Genomic DNA, 25,808 nt, shown 5'->3' on the forward strand with positions numbered 1-25,808 from the left:
AAGGGAAGAGAAGAGCTGGTAGAATGGCTAGCATGGAACAGAACAAATTAAGTTGTGCAGTGATCATGTCATTAGTGCCAGCTGAGAAAATGGGACAGAGGATCATATCTACTTGTAATAGAGTACACTATAGTATAGCAGAAGTGTTGTTGTTGCTGCACCACTCAACTCACAATTGATAGGCTGATCTGGCCATCACATGAATGAAAGTATGTATCAAACTTTATATAAACCCCACAAGCCCAGTATTATTAGCTTCCCCTGTCTCCTTGCACACAAATTCTGAACTCTGAACAACAACAACAACAACAACTACTACTGCTACCTGTCATGCTGACCAAACAGAGCTTCTAAACAAGTGCAGAAAAATGGAGGCTTTTGATCCATGGCATGTACATAAAATCCGGCCGGTCCAAAGCATGGAGGAGAGAGCACATAGTTTTATGCCGCCGATCGAATGCATCCAAATTGCTAACTACCCTGCACTGGCAGATGCCTAATAATTGCCCATCAGTCCCCACAATTATTCAGCCAATCAATCTGAAATTCAGAGCTGTGATGCATATGCTGCACTTGCATTTCCAGACAGCTGAATTGTACTGAATATGAGTACCAGAAATGTAGTAGTAGCAGCATTGTTTGTACAATGTAGGAAGTGATGATAATACATACATACAGTGTAGAAGAAGATGAATGAGACAGGCAACATATGCTGAGACCATTGATGTACACTAGTAGTAGTATACAGTACTGTACATATATATTGTCATGAAAAATTTCCTTTTTGATCATCATCTCAAAGGCCACCACTTATTTTTTGCAGACCATGGATCATCAGAGTGTCTCATGGTTTTGATGTTGTCTTCTTCATGAGGATCACACTCACTCACTCACTTGACATTTTAGCCCCTTTTTTTGTAGAGATCAATATACACTCAGAATTCAGAAAAGAAAGAAAGAAAGAAAGAAAGAATTGGGGAGAGAGAGGAAAGGAAGAATGACAATTGACATGCACCATGAGTGACCAAAGATGAACATGCAAGAAAGGCATAGGTACCGACCGGCCAATGAACGTGTACACACATGCGGCCAGTGTGGGCCCCACATCGTCTAGAAGAGCTCCCACTCGAACCTCGGCGACGGCGAGGTGGTGGTGGTGGTCGCCGGCGCCATGGTGGTCACCGGGGCCGACGACGTGGACGGCACGGATGAGAGCAGGTCGAACGACTCCCAGCTGGCCGTCGCGGTCTGTGGCGCCGGCGCGGTCGCCGTGGCGGGCGCCGGCGGCTGGAACTGCCGGCGCTGCTGCTGCTGCGCCGGCGGCGGCCGCGGCGGCAGGTGCGGCGGCCGGGCCTTGGGCGGCGCCGCCGCCGCTTTCTTGGTCTTGGCACGGATGGCGTCGAGGGCCTCGACGTACTTCTGCACCCGCTTCTCCTGCACTCGGCGCTGCTCCTTGACCTCGCCGTCGGCGGCGATGGAGTCGAGCTTGACCAGCTCGTTCATCAGCGCCTCGGTGAGCGCCACCACGTCAGCGTCAACCACCCTCCCGCCCTTGCTCACGATCGCCTCCAGCGCCGACACCTGCACGTACACCACCAAACAGCTCAACGACGCCGGAGTCGGAGAAGACAAGCAAAGCAAAGCAGCGGGGTAGCTACCTTGGAGGCGAGCTTGTCGACGTCGAGGGCGACGCGGGAGACGGACTTGGCGGCGCGCTCGGCCTTGCAATGGCGGCGCTCCTCGAGGAGGCGCTTGGCCTGGGCGGTGGGGTCCTCGAGGAGGAGCATCTTGGAGCGGTCCTTGACGCCGGCGATGTCGAGGAACGCCTTGGAGTCCCTCTCCTTGTCCCTGTACACCACCTTCTGGTCGTCGGGGTGGAGCCCCGTCTTCTCCGACAGGAGCTTCTTCAGCTCGCCGAAGGACGCCTGCGAGTTGATGTAGATCTCGTGGTACACCCCGTTGTACTTCACCTTCACCCGGATCGTCGGCACCGGCGCGCCGCCCGGCGGTGGCTCCGACTCCGGGCTCCGCTTCTGCACCAGCATGCCGCCGGGCCGCACCTCCCACACCTCCTCCTTCGCCACCGCCGCCGTCTCCTTCTTCATCGCCGGAAATTTCTGATCCTTCCCGCGCATCATCTTCTTCTCATATAGGAGTACTATCCTAGTAGTAGTTAATCCTATAATATACTCAGGAGCTAAAAAAACTTGCTTCTTCTTCTTCTTCTTTGATCAAATTAAGATCACCCAGCTGCCAGAGACTAGTAATCTAACTAACTAATTTAGCTTAGCTTTCCTCTGCTCTATATCTGCTTTGCTGCCGAGAGACAACCAAACAAAAAATGGAAATTTGAGCTAGCTGCAAGCTGCAATTGTGACCTCCAATTGGAGACAGGAATGAATCGAAGAAGGAATGGGAGGAAGAGCTAAGAAGAAAGGGTATGAGGAGGAAGAAAAAGACAGGGTACAACTAAGGGACAGGGCAGCAGAATATTTATACTGATAACAACTAAGCAATGCAAGCAACCAAGCAACCCCCAACCCAACCCAACCCCAATGGTGTCCACCTTGCAAGTAGACAAGTGTGGGGCTCCTTCTCCTAGCTTAGCCCTGTTTATACAATGGCCAAGAACTCCAATGGCATCATCTTCTTCTACTACAAGAAGAAGAGAATTTCTTTATTTTTTCTTTTACTGTATTTAACCTTGTGATGGTTTGGTTGCGTCAGCAATTGTACGGATACGGTCGGGCAATCGATCGAACTCGTCGACTACGCGTCGGTTTGGGTTGGTGAGCGTGGCTGTGTGGGGAATGGTGGTTTGTTCGATCGATCGGTTGGTGGTTTGGTTTGTTGCAAAGGCTGCTTGCTTGGTACGGCTCGATCTTCTCCTTCTTCTTCTTCAGTTCATCTCCGCGTTGCCGGCCTTCGCCTCCAAGCAAAGCCTTCTGCTTCTGTAGAGCTATCTCGCCAACTTCACCCCTCACCTGACAAATTACAATCCTACCAACTACTACTACTCTTAGTTTTTTAATTTCTTTCGCCTTTTGTTTTGCTAGGAATGATATGAATATATGATATGCTTCGTGTATACACTTCTGTAAAGTTCTCTCCTACTCTGCTACTACTAGTACCTTGGAGTGTACGTGCTGCGAGAGAAGCATCGGCCATTGGTGATGTCGTCCAAGTGTCAGCTTCTGATACAAACCGGCAGGAGAGCAAGCAATGCTCAATTGCTCATTGCTCTCATCTTTGTGCTCATCACCCCAATCATGGGTTGGAACATTTCTGTTACTAGTACACACTCAATCAGTTGTGTATATATGCAGTGCCATTCTTGATATGATATGATGGTAACAAGTACTGTACTAGTGCTACTGCATGGATGTGGGTAGATGCCTAGAAGAAAGAAGAGAGTAAGAAAGCCTCCATTTGCAAAATGTTCAGTTAGTGCAGGACAAATTAAAGCCTAAGAAAGGGTGTTTCTTTCAGGATGGTCCTGAAAGCAGCAGCGTTACACTTGTACACGCCTACATCTGATGCTTCATCATGCTCAATTCCTTCTGCTGATCTATCTGCTGGGCAGATGGCATCTTCTTTAATTTCAGATATTACTACTGCATTGCTGCTGCCTAGCATCTTGCATGCTTGAGTGCACTGTGTATTAATAATATAACAATCGTTCATCAAAGATATAACAACTTGGTAAAGTGCTATTAGTGCTAACTTGTAAAGTTGCTAGCTTTGCCCCCACACTGGAGAATGTGTTGGGGACGAAGTGGAAAATGAAGCTGACTGAAGCCAACAAAAAATCTGCATTGTTCGGTGAACAGAAGCAGAATATGGCCAAGCAGAGACATCCCTGCATGGGAGAGCTGCCACAACAACAGTCCAATTCTTCAGACAGGTAAATCCTGAATCCTGTATGCCAATCTGCCAATCAGAAGAGAAAAAGAAAGGCAGTAGGGTAAACTGAATAATAATTGGCCTTTTTACTGTGGTTACATCTCCACGTGTTACGTTAACGACGGTGATCCGGAGAAGCCTCGAGATGAAAATGTACTTGCCCGTACTCAAGCACACGTCACCTGCCACGTCGGATCAGATCGGTGGTTGTCTATACTTAAAATGTTAGCAATGGTGATATACATTCTGCCACATCATTCTGATATTTTGTTCTCGCAATCTATACAGTTATACAAAACAAACATATTATTAAAATAAAACTAATTTAATATTTTAGATGTTGTAAATTTTTTTATAAACTTGATCAGACTTATCAAAGTTTGATTAGGAAAAAAAATCAAACGATTTTTTATATGAAAATATGAAACGGATTGAGTACGTAAAAAGCCGTTGCGGGTGATCCGTACCGTCGGATGCTGCACGCATGCATATGACAGGTGGGGGCCATCTGTCAGCGAGAGCTGCACTATCTTCTTCCTCGGGCAAGGGAGGCCACCGACAGCCGGGGCACACGTGGAGCACGGCGACGCGTCCACGTCGGCGCGCATCCACGTCCTCCATCACAAGGATGATGATTCTTCGCTTCGCGAGAGGATCGCGCGTACGTGATCGGAAAGGGACGCCGTAACCTACTACGCGAGGTGAACGAGACCGATCGATGGGGGCCCCACCCTCGCCGCCGACGCGGCAACCACCAGCCGGCCACCGGCCGCCGGCCGCCGGCGACCGCTCGCGCGAGAGCGTACGTACGCACAACGGTACGGCTCGATCGCTCGCGCGTGTACTCGATCCGCGCACGAGCGTGTACGATACAGGCACATGACAGAGGTAGACGAAGACGAAGACGAAACGGAGCTTGAAGAATATTGGCGTCGCTTAATTTTCGTGGACGCGTGAGTCGGACCTACTGCCGTACTGCCAATTATTTCGTTTTCGATTGATTTCTCGTCGTCAATTGCAATTTGCAAACACTGCATCCTTTCTCGATCTCGCTCTTTCGATGAAAAGGAGAGTACGTAGTAAAAACTAAAAAGTTACTGATGCAACACGCTTCACATCGATCAAACTGTAATTTTTGGTCCACCATTGCAATCAATCAAGCGAGAGGTGTACTTTACTGATTCTTTTTTCTTTTTCTTTTTTTGTTTGGGATATGATGCTTGAGACGACCAACAAGCTGATCATTGGATCATACAGTTGTAGCTCCGCCAGAAAATAGTACTAGTACATTTGATTAAATTCAGTTCGCTTGCTGATCTGGAAGACTGAACTCTCAAGTCTGAAGGATGTTGCTGTTCCTTTCACTGTTCATCGCTTTGGTGTGTATCTCTGGTGGTTATGGTATAAAGTACACAAAAGAACCAGGAGAAAAACCGCACCAAAAAGATCGTTTTCGTTTGCGATTTCGATAGGTGAAATCGTGAAAGCATCAAAGGCACCTACCAATTTAACTCCACACGGTATGCGCTGCCAGATCATCTAGATTACTTTGGCCAGTACTGGTTAAGATTTCAGGGGTTAATAATTGAGTTGCAACATCAACTCCTATATAGCTACATGAAGTTGAACGATCAGCGGACAAAAGAGTGACAAATGAACTGTTAGACGATGATATTATTGATATATACAGATACTCCTAGGTGCCTGCCCACTCAATTATGTATGCTCATAGTCACTATGAGTTGCATCGCTAGCATGTAGGATATCATAGGAAAAAGATTTTAGATCGTTACACTGTTCATGACCAATGTAATGGCATCCGAATAAAGTTCATATCTTTGCCGACTGGCCCGTTCTTTATCACAAAAAAGACACTGGATTAGCGTTTATTTTGTAATGGTTACATGCACATATTTATGATCTAAAGTGGACCATGGCGAACAAGAATATGTGGACCATAAAGGAGAAGAAAAAAGCCCTGCAATTATTCAGTGATCACTGATTTGCTCATTGATCTGCTTTACGAGATACTCTGTGTAGTTGTGTACCTAGCTCCTTTGATATAATCTAATTCAGAATCGCACTCGAAGAGCATATATAAATACAATCTGAACGGCCTGGTCTGCTTTGGTGAAGGTTTTCAGTACTGAAATGGGAGATCAGAGTGATGTTCCTGGTTCATGCCTAATGGACAGAAATAATAAGGTGATAATACCTGGCTATCTAATCAAGTTGACGTCCTGATTCCAGCTGATACTTTAGTTCCAATTAAGCTTATATCAAATTAATTAGTCCCTCGTGTTGCATGATACAGATCCAGTGGCCACCGCACATGGAGAATTTCTTTCCGGGAAAGGATGAGCCGAGCCGGAATTCAGACCGCTGGTCAGTGGACGATGCAGAGAAGATGCCAAAGGTCGTGGGATTCTTCTGCAGAGATGCGTGTGTGCTAGCTTGCTTAGAAAAACAAATTGATGCATGGCACAATGCGAGCCACAGCCACTTGTTCTGTCAACTGAACGCACACTGTATTTTGTACATTGATCAGAAATACAGTATTGTGTTCAGATCTGTACGGTACTACACTACTACACAGCGTCAGCGTGTGTGGAATAAGTCCAGCAAAATATGGAATAAGTCCACTTTGACTCCTTGAAAAGTGACCAGAATCTAATCCATGACTCTAAACCGTAAAACCGGATATCTTAACCCCCGAACTATTGAAACCGGTGCAATTTGTCTCCCTTAGCGGTTTTGGAGGGCGTTTTCGCTGACATTGCGCTAACATGGCGGTGTTGACCTAGTCTGTGGGATTGATGTGACGCTTAGGTGGCATTTGAATTAGAAACATATATGTGGGACCTGTTTGACATTCACACACAAAAAAATTTGTGAGGTGAGCCCCACGTGTCATCCTCTCTCTCTTTCTTCTTCTTCCCCTCTTCCTCCCTTCTCTCTTTCTTTCTCTTTCTCTCCCCTTCGGCAGGCGACGGGGAGCGGCGGGCGGGGGCCGGAGCGGCGGCGGGCGGGGGCCGGAGTGGTGGTAGCCGGCGGGAGCTAAAGCGGCAGCGACGACGAGCTGGAGCCGACGCCAACGAGATCGAGCAGGGGGACGGTGGTCGATGGCTTTGGCGGGCCAAGAGATGGGTGTCGGCGCGGCCTGAGGGTGCCAGGGGGAGACCTGAGCGGACAACGTGGGACCGCCTCCTTCTCCTCCTCCTTTGCTGCCGCCGCCGCCGCTTTAGCTCCCACCGGTCGGTACCACTCCGGGAGAGAGAGAGAGAGAGAGAGAGAGAGAGAAGGGATGAAGAAGAAAGAGAGGATGATATGCGGGGCCAAACGGGTCCCGCATATATGTTTTTAATTCAAATGCCACTTAAGCGTCACGTCAACCCCACAGACTAGGTCAACACCGCCACATTAGCGAAACCACTAAGGGAGTCAAATCATACCGATTTCAATAGTTCGGGGGTCGAGATTATTTTTTCAGAGAGTCAAAGTGGACTTAATCCGCAAAATATACTCGACTCGGCAGCTGGGAAGGCCCAAAAAAAAAGCTAACATAGGCCTGCAAAGAACTACTTGGGCATTACCTGCTCCACGCGGCCCATATAATATGGCCCATTAATTACGAGATTGGGTCGTGTTAGTTCACACGGGGCACGAAGGGTTGATGGGCCGTTTCTTCACCAAAGCAGCAGGCGCTCCCTCTTCCTCTCCGACCCCGGCCGAGGCGCACGGCGGGGAAGAGGCTCACAGTCCAAGAGCGTGACGCATGTTCGGTACCACGCGCACAAACTGCCGTGCTCGGCTGCTCCATCGATCACCGGCATAGGTGAGCCATGCAAAGCTCGCCGGGCGCCCCCAAGCTCCGGCCACCCCCTATAAAACCCGCCGCTCCTCACCGTCACAGGCAAGCACAGCGAAGCAGCAGCAGCAAAGGTAAGGTAATATTTGCAGCATCGTCTGAAGAAGCACAGGAGCAGGGGAGATATGGCGGCGAGCAAGGGGAACGCGGTGGCGTCGGCGGCGGCGGCGTGCGCGCTCGTGCTGGTGCTGCTGGCCGTGGGCGCGGAGGCGCAGGGCGGCGGCGGGGGGGAGTGCGTGCCGCAGCTGAACAGGCTGCTGGCGTGCCGCGCGTACGCGGTGCCCGGCGCCGGTGACCCCAGCGCCGAGTGTTGCAGCGCGCTCAGCTCCATCTCCCAGGGCTGCGCCTGCAGCGCCATCAGCATCATGAACAGCCTGCCTTCCAGATGCCACCTCAGCCAGATCAACTGCTGTATGTAACCCCCTCTTAAAACTAATCGACTTCTTTCTCATGATGATTGCCTCTAATCATCATTGTTTCTTTTGCTGTGTGCAGCTGCCTAAGACGAGACGAGAGTTACCCCCGGACGCCATGGAAGAAGAATAATCAAGGTGTTGACGAAGCCGTCGTTGTCTTCGTGTCTCGTTTAGTAAAATCTTCAGATTGTACTGCAGTTGCTATTGATGTCGTTGATGTCGATGAATAATACTAGTAAGTACTATGGAACAATCTTGTAATGCCCGGTTGCTGGTTCATTAACGATGACCTCCTTTGGCTATCGTGCCCCTCTTTGTTTTCCTTGTGTGTTTTCCTTTCTCAGCTTATGTTAAACGATCCAAGCCAACAATATTGCGCTCCTGGAAGAATCGACTTCCGTGGAACAGCACCAGCGATGCACTCTCGAACATAAATCCAACCTACCCTCTGGCTGGCTACATCTCGAATCAATGGAGCAGGTAAGTTATGTTCAGGGACAAAAGGGCCAAGAGGCCACCCATACATGCTAGTACCTTACTAGGGTTAATTGGATTCATGCCATTATAAACAGTCCAACAGTGCAGATACTATCTTGAACAAGCGAACATAGATTAATGAATTGATGAATTGCGGTAGCTCTGCAAGCAGCAGTCTATGTACATTCTGAGTTCTGACTGTTCAAATATGCAGGGTGAGTATCACATGAAACCCGGTACTTGAGAGTCACCATTCCAAAACACAAAAGAGGGTCATGAGACCTTAACGCCAAGTTTCATGCGAACCTTGCTAATATTTTCACGAACATGTGCCAGGCATAAGTAAAAAGAAAAAAAATTCTGTGAATCCCTGTTGTGTTAATTGCAATTAACTCTTTCCCGGTTTCCCCCTATCCTGAAATCTGCTCTAGAAACAAGGCTTCCTGCTTGCTATTGAGGCCAAGATCACTTAAAGACATCTGAGACTCAGAGTCGGTGAATGCACGCCTGGGATAAGACCTCACCTGCACATTGTAGATTTTCATTTATATTTAATATTCAGGACCACAAGATTCAATCAGCAACATCTAAAAATGCTATAAAACAGAAACAACATGAAATCTCCCATGCATTAATTTTCCCCTGTTTACAGGCTAGTGAAGTAACTAGTTTTTTTTTTATAATCCAAATATCACAACATGGCAAAACCAACAAGCTAGAATGCATTGTGTATACGATATTCAAACAAGATCCTAAATCTTAGGCACCTAAACAGAGGAATGAAAATAAAAAGCATGCCCACTAAATGTTGTGTGAGTGCTAAAAAATAGCTGGTGCTGCGGTTTCAATGTAATCTCTTTACAGTCTACCATGCCACAGGCATATTATCCTGACCTAGCTCAACGGGATGAGTACGCTGACTATCAGACAACCTCCAGTATTGATGTTAAATCTTTTAAAATCACATAGTTCAGAAATTGATCTATTCTACGAATGGTACATGATACTTGATAACACTAATAGCAAAATAAACTGACACATAATGACATATAAAAGCAGGCCGAATCATCGTTTTTTTTTTCTTTTTGTGCTGGCGTAAATAACCAGCTTGTGCTAGTGCAAATCCAGTTTCAACAGGTTAATGGTAAACTACACTGATTTCTGTGTATAGAACATTCCTGAAACACCATGAAAAAAATGAAAAGGTTAGCAAAGTTACCAGCCTATAGGTTCCTGGTTTGAAAGTCCTGGAGATATCTATGAAATCAAAAAGGACCTGCAAGAATTCCAAAAACTTATTGAGGGAATACCAGTGAGTTTCATTAGGTATTCTGGCAACTAAAAGAATGTTACCTGAAGGTTGTCGGATTTCATAAAGCGCCTTCCCTGACGACGACCATCAGGCATGCGAACTACAACAGTGACAGCCCCTACATCATCTGGTAATGGCTCCTTTGGCAATGATGCTTGTTTGGCTGCAAGCTTGGACTCCAATTCCTATTCTCACATTGCCATAAATAACATAATCAATATACCACTGTGTGGTGAAAATAACACAAACCATGGAAAAGGCATAGTAGGCAAGTTCTAAAGGACACATAATTACTTCCTTATCATTTATTTGATATTACGTAGATGGTAAAGATGGTCACAGTCAGATCATAGTGCTAGCTTTTAACTACCTTTTCTTACTACTAATGACATAATTTACAGAAGAATACAGAAGAATGTTTCTCATCAGACCTAAGGAGTTAGTTAATCTGAGAAGTCCTCCAGATAAGAAACAAGTAAAGCAATATAACTTGCAACAATCCAGACATTGTTACCGACATGCAATCGTATCTGCACTAATGATAAAATTCATCAAGCACACTGGCCTGCCAACAGTGTGGCATGACTTTAATTTAATAAACCATAACGATATGATTAGCATGGTTATATGCCAATATAACTAATGTATGAACAGTTCTATGACTACTATCCATTCAACTCTCAAACGCGCTAACTACTAACTCAATTACCTCTTCCTCGAGTTGTTTTCTTCGCTTTTCTTCCTCCTCTTGTTTTTGCTTTGCAATAGCAGCTTCTCTTTCAGCAGCAGCTTCTAATCTGCGGAGCTCAGCCTCCTGCTCTGCCTTCAATTCTTTTTCTCGGTCAGCTTCGAGAGATGCTAGATACTCATCGTCCTACAATTCAAACACCAGGTTAACATACTTGCATGCAGCCGTTGTTATGTTATCCCACAGATAGATACTACTCCAAAGTCTATACCTGCTGCTCCCTTAACAACCGTTGTGCAGTTAATGTTGGTGACGGAGGATGAGCAACCGTGGGGTAGCGACTTGAGTTTTGATGATACGGGAGAGAAAATGGATATGCTGCTCTTCCAGGAATTCCACCAAACATTGCAGCTTCAAGCATAACAGCTTCATCATGTTCTTCAGAAGAAATGCCACCCCACTTTGCAACAAAAATTAACGGGTTTGTAAGCAGTGAAGAAGCTGTAGTATGGTTAAATTCTATCTCATTACAGGTGTGATGGATTAAAATACCACCTCTGATGGAAAAACTCCATTGAACTGCTGATTGTTTTCAATGTTATGAGGGAGGAGACTGGATGGATGACTATTGGCCCTTTCAAGTGCTTCTGTGGACTCATCATTTCCAGATGGTACACGCCTAGAGTGTTGTCTAACAAAAGAATGTTCCTCAACGTCATCATCCTGGAAATTCTCTTCATCTACCAACTGATCAGATGTTCCAACTTTCCCTGAAGTTGGTACTTGCCTACAACAAGAAATAATATGTACAATGAATCAGTCACAACTAGATAGAAGAAGCTCATGCTCAAGTAATCACAACAAACTAATAACAAAAAAGATATCCAAAGAATATGGTAGGTGCAGCTGCAAGAATGCATTGCTTTTATGAAGCTGAAACCATTAAGAGAACTCAAGATTCATGGAACAATGGACATTGAGTAACTAGGAACCTAATAAAACTTGATATATGAATAACCAAATATAATGAAAAATCACACATGCATAGATTGTTAGACAATATATTTGGACACCTTTCCACTGTCCCAGTTGCTCCTTCAATGTCTTCCTTATCGGATAAATCAGAATGATCAGACACATGCGCTCCCACTTGGCGCAGAACTCTATCTTGTTCTGCTGTCTAAATAGTCACAAAAAAAAATGAATTCAGCATAACACACAAAAAACAGAACACACAAAAACAGAACTTTGTGTGTTCAACAACTACCTCCAAGGACATAGAAAAAGCCCGAGCAATCTCATCATCATCTCTGCCACGTGATGCATTTTCACGTTCTCCACTTCTTAGACCCTGCATAGTACCAAATGTTTTGATAAAAAAGATGTGTAGGTTCCAAATTTTTAAAAGTAGATATCTGATAAGCAGTCTTACATTTGTCAGTCCATCTGCGTCCCTTTTTGATGCTTCTATTGCAGCGCGAACCATCTCCTCTTCTATGTCATTGTTGTAGTCACTAACATTAGCAATTGGAGGAGCTCTTGGTACAGAATAGTTTGAACTTGAAGGATTGCTTGGGAGACGAGTATCTTGAGCAGATGGCAAGTTATCATCATCATCATCTTCATCAATCAGAACAGTCCCACGAATTTCCGGCCCATGTGAAAACTCATGTCCAGTAACATCTTCAATAACAGGACCATGACCAGAACTACCTGCTGGAGTATTGTTGTCCTTAACTTCAACATCTATCCGCCTCACCTCCCTAGGGTGTGTAATATGAGGTCCCTCACCATACACAGCAGCAGCTCGTTCTAAAAAACCTTGATCCAGAAGTGAAAAAGGGTTGCCCAAAGGCATGTGAAATGTAGGGACAGGACCAAATGGTTCATCCAACTCCATGTCATCATAACCGGTAGGTATAGGATTTTCATTGGCTCTGGTGCTGAAAATTGTATGTCAGTTAAATATAACAACGGGAACAACATGGTATCAGGTCAATAAATGCACATAAGAACCGCTAGGAGAAAAAACATGTACCTGGTCCTATCTCCTTCATTGAAATAGGCATTCACAGCTTCATTTAGGTCACCATGATGTTCCTGGTAGAATGATTTTAGTCAGTTAGAAATTCGTTTTGAAATATCTACTTGTGTAAGGACTTTGTGTATGCCTCTGTGTGTTGTACCCCCTCCATTCCCAAATATATGCAGTTCTAGGTTGTTTAGCATAGATTAAGTTTTGAGGAGAGAAGAATATAGTGTCCTGATTAAATGAGGGGTGGTTGTGGTAAGATGGGGAGACAATTTGAATGAAAGGTGATTAATGGGACAAGTATTCTAGGAATCCTTATATTGTGTACAGAATTTGAATCCTAGATATGCTTATATTTCAGAACGGAAGAAGTAGTACTCAAGAGTAACGGGGAAAAGGGCAGAAGCATGCAGTGGAAGAGAGGCAGAAGAAATGCAGTGGAAGAGAGGCAGAAGAAGTAGCGTAATACTTTGCTCGCATTATTTCTTCCTGATATTTCCTTTATATAAAGAGGAGTTGTAATAAGGATCCTAATATATATGATTCCTAACAAAATAAGATAACAATCTTTCCAAACTCATAATTGAAGAAGAAAGAGGCTAAGGCCCAACAGACTCTGATTCAGCATCATCGGCAGAGGTGCAGAAGGTACTATGCTAAGTTATTCCTACTGCAACCAGAAGAAACAAGTATAAAGCAGTACTTCACTCAGCACTCCAACAGAGCATTTCCAAACAGACCAATGATTGGCAAGAGTTATTGCAACAACAACAATATAACTAACCTGTCCAAATATTCACTAAGCAGAATGCTTATTTGCTGTACTAGTCAAAAATCCACATAAAGATTGAATAAAGTAATTTTCTCATGCTTAAACTCAATGGACCATAATCTGAAAATTGTTCTCACAAAGACTATTGATCAATAAAGACCATCTTGCCCGATAGATAAATCACTGTTCAATAAAATTACAGAAAGCAGATCTGCAAACATTTATTAAACCATTCAGTGACAACAGCGGTCTTCCTACAAAATGGAAGACCAAGACATTATAATAGGATTTCCCTAAAAAAAAACATTAAAATAGGAATTACTCCATCCAACTCTTACTCCAAGTAGGATTGTGTCAACAAAGTTCCATAACATAAACAAAGTTGGATGTCCTACCGCGTGAATCGACAATTCACAATCGTACCCATAGCAATGCCCATAAACTAATCCACTAACGTGTTCAGCATTCCTGACCGCGCAAGCTGAAGAGAAAACTAAGAGCATATGCATCACTAAAAAGCTCAAAATTCGAAGGCATTGCACCACACAATCCCCAATCCCCAAAATGTTCTCAACTCTAAACACCCTAGAACCCCATCCCCCCCCCCCCAACGTTCTCATCACCTCCCGCAAATCGCGCATCGCACCCGCACCACCCATCCCCCGCCGCAGCGCAACGCCATCTAACACAACAAACCTAACTCGAGACCCGACGCATCCAAGCCCCACACATTCCGAGGCGTAGAATGGCGACGGTGAAGGGAGGAGAAGGGGGGTGATGGGGGGAACAAACGGGAACGGAGCGGGTGGGCGTCACCTCGAGCTTGCGGGCGGCGGCGGCCTCATCGGCGCCGGTGATGCCGACGAAGGTGTCGATCGCGTCCTGCGTCGGCCTCACCATGGCGGCGGGAGGAGGGGAAGGCGGCTGCACCGCCGCGGCCTTGGCTCTCCGCCTCCGCCTCCGCGGCGACGCGACGGCGAGGAGGGAGAGAAACCCAAGACGAGAAGAGGAGTCGCGAAGCCACGAGGCCGTGTGTGTGTGAAGAATTTTAATTCGACAAGTTGCGAATTCTTTTTTTTTTCTTTTCTTTTCCCCGTAGTTTAAGGTTTGTTGGGCCGTGGGCCGTGAACTGCTTTAGCGGTTTAGCCCACTAGGCTAGGTTCATTTACGTTATTACCCTCCGAAGGGTAGGAACAAGCCGAAGCAGTGCCGGGGCAGTGTTAGGGGCATGGAGGTAAAATACTACACTCGCTGCTTTGCCCATCTTCTTGTGGAAGAGGAAAGGGAGAGAAGCGAGGCATCTCCCCGAAGCAAGAGAAGGCACAAAAGAAAGCACTTTTGCTGCTCCTCCTCTGCCCCTAGTCGTATATACCTTGCCTTCTCCGATGTGAAACCAGTTGATCGCATCTTCTTAGCCTGGCTCATCTCCTGGGTGTGTTTGGTTGATCGCATCTTCTTAGCCTAGCTCATCTCCCTCGTCCAGACCGAGTTTAGCCTGGCCAAGTAGATACACATGCAGCTGTTTGGTTGGTTGTATTGGTTTAGCTGGGTTAGGGTGAGATTTTGTTTAGTTGCTTGCATCAAAGATACGGTTTGAAAGAGATTTTGTTTGGTTGGTGGTATGGAAAGTAGGTTCGAGTACTTACTTTCTTTGAGAGTGAAAATTCTTATCATGTAAAAGCTATTTATTTACGGTATATTGTAGCAGATTTAATATAAGCAGAATGTATAAAAAATTGATATTGGAGTTCCTGGCGATAATAATTTAAGACACTGTCAGATGAGCATATACAATAATTTAAGACACTGTCAAAAAGCATATACGGTCACACAGCAGTACATCAAGTATATTTATTAGTGATTAATAACATTCGGTTGAAAAAAGAAAGAATAAGAAAAAAAAAAGAAAAGAAGAAGAGAGCTCGCAGAGGAGCTTGTCGCCGCCGGTAGCTAGCCGCTCGTGCCACCCAGCCAGGCATGTTCGCCGCCGTGGGTGCAGCGGGTCTGACGGTCAGGAGCTTGTGGCTACTTCGATCTGGCGGGCCTGAGTTCCTAGCTTAATTCTGAATCCGGCCAAAGAAAGGTGAGGAAGTGTTCTCAAAAAAAAAGAAAGAAAGGTGAGGAGGAGAGAGATTCAAGGTAGCTGCCGGCTGCGGTGGGGGCATTCGTGCAGCGACGAGCTCAAGCCGGTGAGGAAGGTGGTGGCGCTGGCAACAACGACGACAACAATGACATGAAGAAGTTGGAGCCGAGCTCGTCCTTCTCTCTGGGGTGAGGAAAGTGGTGATGAGCACCCGCCATATTCAACGCTACCAGACTGGTAGATCTGGCAGTAGTGAGCTCATGCCCTTCGGATCCACTTGCAGAGAGCTCTTGGTGGCCCATTGTTGAAGAAAATACGGAGGAGCAGGACTTGCAGCTAGATCTGGCTGGTGGAGATGGAGATGGTCGCAACTTGTGGCTGTGGCCGGCGATAGCGAAGAGAGGAGAAGACGGAAGAAATGAGGAGGGAGGCAGGTTGGTGTTGGTGACCCCATCGCCTCTCCCTGCACGCGTGGGCGCGGCGCTTGCACGCGTGGAGCCAGGACGAGCAGCGAAGCTCGTTTCGGTCGTTCCTCCTCAGCCTGGCTGCGAGGGAGTTTTTGCATTTGGGCCTGGTTATGGGACACGTACAGTCAACCAAACATCCTACAAGTTGCATCCGAGATGCGAGCCAGGTACAAGCCGGGCAACCAAACACGCCCCATACGCCCCATGTAAACATATTTGATCACGTTATAAATTTTATCGTCGGATTTCATGCTCTTATGCCTCCACTTGGAACGCAAAAAATTTATATTATTCTACCATATAATTCACCAACGGCTCTTAAATCGTTCATACTTCATTCATCGAATCCAACGATAGCAGCGTGCGCGGGGTCACACGGTGGGAGGGAGATCGCGCACACGCGTAGTCAGCGGGCAGAAAATTGGTTTGTTTCCTTCCACGCCTCCTCTTTTGCTCCGCACATCGCGGTGCCAGCATCCCTTCAGCCGCCAACCACCCCCTCCGCTCGCGCATCCACCCCTCGCGCCCCTTCCCCCTACTGCCGCTCCCCGGCCGACGGCGGCACCTCCACCTGCGGCACCGCCGGATCGACGGGAGTCCCCGACCTTCCTCCGCCAAACGCCAACCTCGCCGCACAGCGCCCCCATCCCGTCAACCCTCTGTCCACCTGCGCCTCTCCACCGGTGATCTCCTCCCTTCTCACCCACAGACACCGCTGTTGACGCCCCACCCACCGCCGCCCCTCCCCGCTCGAGTCCATCCCTCGGCCAGATCAACGCCACCGCCGTCGCCGTCGCACGCATTCCTCCCCGTCCACCCCCGCCGCCAACGCCCAACCCAGCACCGCCCCTCCCCTCCATCCTGCCGCCTGTTCGCCGTCGCACGCTGCATCACCAGGATCTGCATCGCCGTCGCACGCCTTCCTCCATGACAATCTGTGCTTGCGACATTCATCAACAACATGTTGATTTGTTTGTCTGTCTGCTCAATGATGTACAGTTGACACCATTGTTTTCCTCGTTGCAGGATATATTGACTTGTTGAATTCCGCCATCGTCACCACATCAGCCCGGCTGCCATCTGGGTTTCTTTTGACCCGATGTGATGAACACATCTGAAGGAGAGCAGCAGAGTATTCACGTACATGTGGCAAAGCAGCAGGTTAGTACAGGTGTTTTTCTACTGCAAGATCATTCACAGTGTCTAAAATTTTCTACTCGTTTGCAGGTGAGGAGAATCGTTTTATCACTTGAGTCAAAAGTATGCCCCAAAAATTATTGCCAGTGGTTGATTAGGAGACCATTAGATTTATTGTTCCCAGTGGTTTATTAGGAGACCATTAGATTTAATATCTTTATGTTTCTATATATGGATATTTTGTCGGTCAGTCCTTGCATGCTTTCAGATTTGTATGCTAAATTTTCCTGTAGATGCATATGCTGAATGTTTCCTGTAAATGCATATACTGATTTTTTATATACAGAAGTATTTACTGCAATGTTCCCTATGTGCTATTTTTTTATTCACCATTACGAGCATATATACTGCATTTTTCTTTATAGAGATGGTATATGCTGCTTTATTTCCTATAGGGGTATATACTGAAATTTATATAACAAATAACAGATTTATATTATCAAATCACCAAATGTGTATATTGTACTGCATGTAATAGAATCTCTCTCCCTCTCAAGAAAAGGGAAATTGTTAGATTTAATGCCGCATGCACTATTTGCTATCTGAGAACCGTGTATTTGCAAAAATATCCAATTTTGGGCAATATATTGGTGGTATGGTCTCCTGACATCAACTCTTACCCATATTGTTTGTCAACAGATCTGCTATCCTTAACCGCTCAACCTGAGGCAAAACAATCAATACATTGCAGAAGTTTTGGTTCATTTCAGCCTTGGAAATATTTAAAGTAAGACCTGTACTACTACCACATCAAAGATTTAGTTGTTCCTCTGTAATGACATTATTTTTTGGCAGCACACATACTCCATTCCTGATTCACTTGATATTCCTAATTTTTTTAAAAAAATCTTTCTCGGTGTTGTTTGAGTTCCATTCTGAACTACAGTTTCTTGGAGCTGATTCGGAGTCTGCTGGTTTTTTAATTGCTTAGGTTTGGATATCACCAAAGATCACATACTGCCATACTGGAGATTGCTTGACAACGTTCGTTGCAGCAGTTTGAGAAGTGATTTTCCATGCACGCATAACGAGGAAGTGTTTCGGGTTCTGATGTTGTGCAGTTATGTACAATAGTAACGAGAAGATGTTGTGCAGTTTATGTCTTGGAAAGTAAACAACTTTCTCCTCATTATGAGAAAATAAATATTGTTTACAGTGCTGGATCACTGAACTTCAACAAACCATTTTTATGTGATCATTGATTCAGAAAAACAAATGAGTTTGAATGAATATTTTTCACTTCAATTGATCACAACTTTCTCAAAAAAGAAGTGAGGTAATGACTCCAGTTTTTAGTTCTGTGTTTAGAATGTATGTCACCTAGGAATTATTTGAGGGACAATATTTTGTCAAGCTTAAAGATTGCAAGGGCTATGGTGCTTTAAGGTGCTGAGATATTGCACACCCCATGATAATTTGCCTCGACTTCCATGAACACCGGGAGTGTGTCTGTGTCATGCAAGGCCATGTTGGCGCTAGCTTGGTACTGTTTTTTTTTTTCTGCAAACCATTTGAGAATAAATTGTTTGAAATGATCTTATTCCAAAGGATCCAAGGTGGCATTAGAGAAGCATCCTTTTTAATTTTCCATGCTGAGAGCATTTTTCTTTTCATCACAATTGATACATATTACCTTGCAAAATAACATTTTATCTTGCACTTTAAGGTTGGTGAGAATATGGCAAATCTTTTCACTTATAGCTATTTTCACTCAATTGCCAGCTACCAGCTACCAGAGCATCACCAACCTCCAAGTGAAGAATAGACAAATTACATGGCAATTGTTCCACTTTGTTAAATATTAGTAACACATGTTGCAAGATCTTAAGTTATTTTATTTATTGAACCTCCTAGGGGTTACCACAATATATATTGATGTATTTTCATTAAGAACAATGTAAAGATATTGTTCATCTAATGTAAAGATATTGATGTGGTTCTACTCAGTGAATTTCTGATTTTTACATTAATTTTTATTTTGTATGGAAATAAAAATGAGGTTTCACTGCAATCATTTATTTCTTTCCATATTGTCCTCTGGTTGCATGCTGTGAAGTTGTGTTTATTTTCCATTTTTTAACTTCAATGGAAAATACAGTGAAGCTTGATTTCTGTCTAAAATAGGAATGGCTTGTCTTGTGTGCGTATTTAGTACCCACTACAAAATGTAATACATAATATTTTGCCGAAAAAAATTCAGTGCTAATGTAAACTTTTTAACTATCTGTTCCATTGTTGAAAGTACCAATGTTTTGGGTGTTCTATTTGCAATATCAATTTTTATCGTAGCGTTAGCACGGGCATATTACTAGTTTCATATGAATTGGTTTAATTCCATTAGACCAGTAGAAACTCCCACATTCTAGTCTTCCAGAGAAGGCCTTGAAACTTTGAAAGAAGAATGTTTAGACTCCATAACCATTAACATTGTTTCGAACTTTAGATGATATAAGAGAATCCAATTGAACATCACAAATTTTTTGAGCAATGCAGTATGGAGTTGGGCTCAAATAAACAGCTGTTACAATCTCAAATTACAAAGCAGAAAATTGTACTACACTTTGGAAAGGGCAGAATTCGACTCTCTGGCAAATTTCTTGTAGATATCTACAAGCACACAAGCTTGAAAATGGTTCCCGAAGAATATTTGTAATTTGGAGAAGAGCTAACGGAATTCTGAAGCATCTAAGTACTGCACTTCCATCTGGATGTTGGTATGCAGTTCAGGTAGTGGCACCAGTGACAACCATCGTTTCCATTCTTCCCCTTGAAAAGCATCACCAGGGCAATCACAAACCTGCATCAGTAATTCACCTCTGTCAGGTTTCAGGTATAGCTTCTTATTGATGAATTGTCAAACTGTTGCTTATTCAAGCTATTTTATGTCAGTCTATAGCATTGCATATGTCGACGCTATGCTTTTGTTACTACAAAAGTGAGATGTGAACGAGTATTAACTATGCACATGCACTGTGCTTTTAGATGAAGTGGAGAGACTTACCCAACTAGCAGCAAGAAGAGTGCAACAGCCCACAAAACATACTGGTATGCTTTGTACTTTCGTGGTTGATTAGTCTGAGGCAACTCATGACGTTCCATCCAACCAAATTGAGGTCTTGCCAGCAGGACAAACCCAAGAAGGAATCCAGTCACAAATCCACCAATGTGTGCAAAGTTATCAGCGTGAGGTAGTATCCCGATCGCCAAATTGATTGCAATTATAAACAGGAGAGTTATGATTGCCGCTGCCTGCAATAGTGAACAAACTGAAACTTGCAGGGAACAACTGAATTGGAGTAAACAATATAGGTACAGTCTCTGTTCTGCTGACCTTGTTGGAATAAATAGTCCAGTTCATAATAAGCTCGGAGAGCATAGACCCAAGTAAGCCAAACAAAGCTCCAGAGGCACCAACGGAGATGTAGTTATTACGTAAAAACAGCACAGACAGCACGCTACCGCCAAAGCCAGATAGCAAGTAGATGATTCCAATACGCACTAGTAAGTAAGGAAACTGTTGTCAGTGTGCAGGAACATTACCAGATTCAAACTCAAAATGAGAAATGGGTCCACATTGACATATGGAAGTTATGGGTCCAATATTTAGAATATAGACATATGTAAATTGACTACATCTTTATATGAAGACTAGAAGATAAAGTCATTCTCAAATTTGTGAGAACAATGGCCTTGCATTGTAAGTAATGCCTACAAAATGATAACATGGCAATCTAACCAGTTAATTGGCTTTAACACAATGGTAATATATGGGTTTGAGACTCTGATATGAATATGAATAATAAGTAACATAGGGTACGACAAGTACTTCTAAAAGTGCCAAGTCAAAACTACCTCGGAGAACTCAATTGCAAATAAAAGACGGGAAGATCATGTATAAAGATAGTAAACCAAGTTGCTTCAAACAGAAACGGTATGCTGTGCTGAGGGTAAAAAGGACTGATTCTGTACTTGTAGAAGCTTACCAAACCCAAATTGCTGCTCAAGACGGAGTCCGATGAATAGCAAGCTTAGCATGTTGACAATCAGGTGGATTAGGCCAGCATGTAGCCAGATACAGCTAATGAGACGCCATGCTTGGTGCTGATGAACAACCTTCGCCCAGTCTAGTGCTCCCATCTTCTCCAAACTGGCCAATGGAGCAAACAACTTGTTAGCACTAAGAACCCCCCTTGTTCTTAACACTATCAAAATAAATAAACTGCACAGGCGTATTACAGAACAGTATGCATCAATGAAGATAGATAATGTAGTCCTCAGAAAGCTTCCGATGTGATGAAATTCGCAGGCTAGAACAAACAAAATTCACCCTTTTTAACATGTGTTGGAAAAAAAAAAACGTCACTCCTCCATAATCCTGGATTGCAAGGGGTAGTAGTACCAATACAAAAGCCAATCACCTAATTCTAATAATCTAATTGATAAAAATACTACCTACATTTCACGACTGCAATTTGGGAAACCTGCAAGTGACGTAAACACTACTAGTAGACAAATCATGTAAGAATAAAATATTCCTGTGCCAACCGAATTGTTCTAGAATTTGCATTGCTCCATTCTACGAACGCATAAAGCATAATAAATCTTAATACTCCATCAGATGTATAGATGGCACAAGATAATCTAATGCAATGCTGCTAAAGGTTTTGTAATTTTCTCTTTCGAAAACGGTAGTTGAAAAGATCCAAGTAGTCGCCATCGCAGTGTCTCTCTCTCTCTCTTTTATCTCCTAGACACCTGGAGCCGAAAAGGAAATCCCCTGTAGCGACAAAGACGCCAGCTTCACACGCTTGACTAAATCCACTTTTTTTTAGTGGATTCGAACGGGACCTAAAATTCCCCCCAATTTCCAAGCTCAATTGCGCAACGGGGAATCGAATCAAATGGCAAGCAGCGAGGAGGAGGGGCGTTACGTACGTGGCGGAGGAGGGCCCGAGGAGCGGGTTCTCCCGGAGCGGCTGGAAGGCGAACTGGTGGAGGAAGCCGGCGACGCAGGACTCGCCGCGGAGCGGGCTCCCGTGGCGGGGGCAGTCGTTGACGAACATCTCGACGAGGAACACCACGATGCAGGCCACGAGCACGGTCGGCACGAGCCACGGCCACCACCGCCGCTCCTCGTCGTAGTACGACCCGCCGTACGGCGCGTACTGGTACCCCGCGCCGCCGGCACCCTTCCCCTCGCCGCTGCTGCTCGCCATGGCGCGGCGGGTTAGGGCTCTCTCCTCGAGCTAATTATAGCTCAGATGGGCGAAGCAAAGCGAGCGGTTGCTGTGGTGGGAGTGGAGTGAGTGAGTGTGGGGGGAAGTAGTAGTGGAGTGGTGGTTGGCGATGGCGTACGGCGCGGCTCGTGGAGGGGTTTTTGGCTTGGCTTGGAAGGGAGACGAGGCACGAGGTGGGGAATGAGGTGGACGACGGCGACGGCAGCGGTCGCCGGCGAGTGGGGGAGGGGGGGATGCGAGGCTGGCTGGCTGGATTGGATTGCGGGGACCATCGGTCGGTGACCGGTGACAGGCAGGAGGAGATAGGATTTTGTTAAGCATTTAGTAAAAATTATTATGAAGAGAGGTTTGTGCCACCGAACTTTATTATGAGCATTTAAAAATTTCTAATGACAAAGTAGTGTAGTGTTTTGAAGGTTTTTAGTTACTTCCAAACGAGTCGGATGTTAAAATTAGACTTACTACATGTATCCTAAAACAATTATAATTCTAAATAGTTTAGCATATATTAAAATTTAAGAAAAAAGATTATGACATCTTTTATTAAATGATTTGTAGGTAATAGTGGATGGATGGTTGAGGATAAAATTAGAAATATTTTAAATGAGAAATGATTAATGAGATTACGAGTACTCTATTGTGACAACTATTTTGGGACAAATTTAAATCCTATAAATACAATTAATATTTTTTTAAAACATAGTACAACACATGCGCATGTGCTCATAACACGCACACACTCGTCCCTACGAATATACACGCATATATCTTATCTATATAATCACCTTAAAAAACTGAACTGATATATATAGTGAGATTAACAAAGTCATTATAAGTATCTCATAGTCCACGGGTATGTCACCTACCACTAAAAAAATAATTGGTCGTAAATATAACTATATAAGCATCAGTATCAAGTCTAACACTTGAACCTAGATAAGTCAGTTCCACCTAAAAAATATAATCAGTTAAGCTACGCTCACTTCGCCGCTCAATTAATAATTTTCTTCCGGCCCTTAACTCTCTATCATCAGAGGCCTGGTTTAGTTCATAACTTTTGCTTCAAACTCCCAACTTTTCCATCACATCAAAACTTTTCTACACACACAAATTTTCAACTTTTTCATCATATTGTTCTAATTTTAACGTGAACCAAACACACCCAGAGTAACAAAACTCAATTACTTGTATTTGTTCAGTGTTGGAGTACTCTGACATCAGCGTCTTGCTCAGGCGACCGGGCTGGGTGCTTGGCCCAACGAGTTGGGCATCCCTGGCACGTCGTTGCTGTTCTTTGCGCTGCATTATAGCCGGCGTTTGGTCACAACTGAGATTGATTGATCGATCTGGTTCTTCCTCCTGCCGTTCGGCGTGCCGTTGATCCTCTCGGACGTCACGTCTCGCTGATCTGCACCAGAGGTAGCTGCAAGAACAACGGTGAATTGGCAATGGAAAGCTCTGTTCTTGTCACCTTGGCGGCGTTGGAGCATTTGCCATGGGCGGCTATCGAGCAGTAATGTTGGTCGAGAAACGCCCGTGTATCTTCCGGCTAGCTACACAAGGTGGTGGGCTAGATAATCTGGATTCGAAACATGATGGAGTTGTAGACACGTCGGCCATGACAAATGTGGAAACCCCGCGTCTCATGTTCAAAACATGATAGAGTTGTAGACACGTCGGTCATGACAAATGTGGAAACCCTGCATCTCATGTTCGCCGCCCTTATCACCGTGTTCTCGTCACGCCGTCCAACTTCAGAATCTGCAGGATGTACGAGAATTTCCCCACTAGTTTCTTCATAAGAGGAGATAATCTGAATAAATCAGTATCGATAAGTTTAATAAGGCCGTGTTTAGTTTCCGCTTTATTCCCAACTTTTCATCACATCATATCACATCGAAAACTTTTCTACACACGTAAACTTCTAACTTTTTTTTTTCGAACTTCTAACCTTCTTCAAACTTCTAGCTTTTTTCAGAGGAACTAAACAAACCCTAATATCTCACCGTCGTGGCCTGGGTAGGGAATTGGTCTCGTACTCTCGTCCAGCGTCGAGGGTGCCGGCGCCGGTGACCAGGAGGTTGTTGACGCAAGTACGCAACTAAACGTGACCTGCAGGAGGCCGTCGATGGCCACGACGGTCGCGCCGCCATTCTTGCACAGCCCCCACAACTTGACGGCCGTGCAGTTGCAGAGATTCAGAAATCAGAACAACCCACCGACGAAGAAGCTCTGTGTTTAGTTCACACTAAGATTTTGGAAGTTCGGTTGAAATTAGAACAATGTTACGGAAAAATTAGAAGTTTGTATGTGTAAGAAAGTTTTAATGTGATAGAAAAGTTGAAAGTTTTAAAAAAAAACTTTGGATCCAAACACGGCCTAACTGCATTTTTGTGGATCAATGGACTCCGAGAATTCGAGAGAGAGGATTAAACGACACAGTGCTCACATCTTTCTTGTCCTGGTTGCTCGGCTTGGCTCCACACTCTTTGTTACATCGTACACGGTAAAGGTACATCATGTCTGCATGGCCACCATGAAGCATACTTGAGGATGGCAGCCATGGATCGTAGGTGTGAGACAACGTGAACTTTCAAAAGGGAAAAAAATATGAGCAATGTGAGGAGGACATGTTTGTAGCTCAAGAAAAGATTAAATCATTGCTGGAGTATCAATTTTTGAAAGAAAAAGTATGAGATTGTGTTTTTTCCTTAAATAAAGAGGAGAAAATACAACCTCTCCTAACCCATTTTCCAAATATACCCATAGAGTATACAAAGGTACTAGGTAATAGCTCCAATCCCGTAGCAGCTATACTCCTACTAGAGCCTAAGTCATTGCTTAATCTTTCCCAGTAGATTCGGAGCTGCAATATCGCTGGGTTTCTCTCGTTCCAGGTCTCCTAGACAATCAGGAGAATTAGTGTGCGTAGATCTTTCTTGGGCACTCCTTTGTATTTGTCTCCCACCAGTTTTGAATGTTCTGTGTCGATCTCCATTGAGGCCGTGTTTAGTTATCTGTCTAAAACTTTTTTAACGTATACAGACACGTATTTGAAGTATTAAACGTAGACTAATAACAAAACAAATTATAGAAAATTCGTCTATAAACTGTGAGATGAATCTATTAAGCCTAATTAATCCGTCATTAGTAAATATTTACTGTAGTAACACATTGTCAAATCATGATGTAGTTAGGCCCAAAAGATTCGTCTCACAATTTACATGCAAACTGTGTAATTGTTTTTTTTCATATTTAATGCTTCATGCATATGTCCAAATATTTAATGTGACGAAAAAGTTTAAAGTTTGAAGGGAACTAAAAACAGCCTGAATCGATATAGCTATTGGTAGACC

At 44.5% G+C, this 25,808-nt stretch overlaps 4 protein-coding genes and 1 long non-coding RNA gene across 6 annotated transcripts; 2 read left to right on the forward strand and 3 right to left on the reverse strand.

Moving 5' to 3' along the window:
* Positions 1 to 656: 656 nt before the first annotated feature.
* LOC127782850 (BAG family molecular chaperone regulator 2) lies at positions 657 to 2,590 on the reverse strand. Its single transcript, XM_052310123.1, has 2 exons — positions 1,659 to 2,590; positions 657 to 1,581 (listed from the first exon to the last, which is right to left on the reverse strand). The coding sequence occupies exons 1-2, from the start codon at positions 2,136 to 2,138 to the stop codon at positions 1,111 to 1,113; spliced, it is 951 nt and encodes a 316-aa protein (XP_052166083.1). The 5' UTR covers positions 2,139 to 2,590; the 3' UTR covers positions 657 to 1,110.
* A 5,049-nt stretch (positions 2,591 to 7,639) lies between these two features.
* Positions 7,640 to 8,490, forward strand: LOC127782608 (non-specific lipid-transfer protein C4). The gene is made up of 2 exons (XM_052309878.1): positions 7,640 to 8,182; positions 8,267 to 8,490. The coding sequence occupies exons 1-2, from the start codon at positions 7,897 to 7,899 to the stop codon at positions 8,272 to 8,274; spliced, it is 294 nt and encodes a 97-aa protein (XP_052165838.1). The 5' UTR covers positions 7,640 to 7,896; the 3' UTR covers positions 8,275 to 8,490.
* Positions 8,491 to 8,780: 290 nt separating this feature from the next.
* Positions 8,781 to 14,498, reverse strand: LOC127782607 (plant UBX domain-containing protein 8-like). Its single transcript, XM_052309876.1, has 11 exons — positions 14,285 to 14,498; positions 12,703 to 12,764; positions 12,097 to 12,607; positions 11,932 to 12,015; positions 11,738 to 11,844; positions 11,220 to 11,451; positions 10,936 to 11,124; positions 10,686 to 10,850; positions 10,018 to 10,161; positions 9,884 to 9,940; positions 8,781 to 9,188 (listed from the first exon to the last, which is right to left on the reverse strand). Exons 1-11 carry the CDS (start codon positions 14,366 to 14,368, stop codon positions 9,075 to 9,077), a joined length of 1,749 nt encoding a protein of 582 aa, XP_052165836.1. The 5' UTR covers positions 14,369 to 14,498; the 3' UTR covers positions 8,781 to 9,074.
* Positions 14,499 to 16,457: 1,959 nt separating this feature from the next.
* Positions 16,458 to 19,081, forward strand: LOC127782237 (uncharacterized). Of its 2 annotated transcripts, XR_008019155.1 has the most exons (4): positions 16,458 to 17,179; positions 17,855 to 17,942; positions 18,147 to 18,325; positions 18,938 to 19,081. It is a non-coding gene; the product is annotated as an uncharacterized LOC127782237 (long non-coding RNA). The 2 variants fall into 2 exon arrangements; XR_008019154.1 differs by lacking the exon at positions 18,938 to 19,081 and having other exon boundaries at positions 16,461 to 17,179; positions 18,147 to 18,931.
* A 523-nt stretch (positions 19,082 to 19,604) lies between these two features.
* Positions 19,605 to 22,721, reverse strand: LOC127782236 (RHOMBOID-like protein 2). Its single transcript, XM_052309340.1, has 5 exons — positions 22,151 to 22,721; positions 21,199 to 21,362; positions 20,547 to 20,713; positions 20,217 to 20,464; positions 19,605 to 20,012 (listed from the first exon to the last, which is right to left on the reverse strand). Exons 1-5 carry the CDS (start codon positions 22,429 to 22,431, stop codon positions 19,901 to 19,903), a joined length of 972 nt encoding a protein of 323 aa, XP_052165300.1. The 5' UTR covers positions 22,432 to 22,721; the 3' UTR covers positions 19,605 to 19,900.
* Between the last annotated feature and the right edge of the window lie 3,087 nt (positions 22,722 to 25,808).

The sequence above is a fragment of the Oryza glaberrima genome, chromosome 8 (genome assembly GCF_000147395.1).
Source record: "Oryza glaberrima chromosome 8, OglaRS2, whole genome shotgun sequence".
In the NCBI taxonomy this organism is placed as follows: domain Eukaryota; kingdom Viridiplantae; phylum Streptophyta; class Magnoliopsida; order Poales; family Poaceae; genus Oryza; species Oryza glaberrima.

Coding starts and splice junctions, on each gene's coding strand:
- LOC127782850 (XM_052310123.1), bottom strand. CDS start 2,138: ATGATGCGCGGGAAGGATCAGAAATTTCCGGCGATGAAGAAGGAGACG. Junction 1,582..1,658: donor TCGACAAGCTCGCCTCCAAG/GTAGCTACCCCG, acceptor GTGTACGTGCAG/GTGTCGGCGCTGGAGGCGAT.
- LOC127782608 (XM_052309878.1), top strand. CDS start 7,897: ATGGCGGCGAGCAAGGGGAACGCGGTGGCGTCGGCGGCGGCGGCGTGC.
- LOC127782607 (XM_052309876.1), bottom strand. CDS start 14,368: ATGGTGAGGCCGACGCAGGACGCGATCGACACCTTCGTCGGCATCACC. Junction 11,125..11,219: donor ATGGAGTTTTTCCATCAGAG/GTGGTATTTTAA, acceptor TTTGTTGCAAAG/TGGGGTGGCATTTCTTCTGA. Junction 10,162..10,685: donor GAAAACAACTCGAGGAAGAG/GTAATTGAGTTA, acceptor ATGTGAGAATAG/GAATTGGAGTCCAAGCTTGC.
- LOC127782236 (XM_052309340.1), bottom strand. CDS start 22,431: ATGGCGAGCAGCAGCGGCGAGGGGAAGGGTGCCGGCGGCGCGGGGTAC. Junction 21,363..22,150: donor CTCGGGCCCTCCTCCGCCAC/GTACGTAACGCC, acceptor TCCATTGGCCAG/TTTGGAGAAGATGGGAGCAC. Junction 20,013..20,216: donor CTCTTCTTGCTGCTAGTTGG/GTAAGTCTCTCC, acceptor TTACTGATGCAG/GTTTGTGATTGCCCTGGTGA.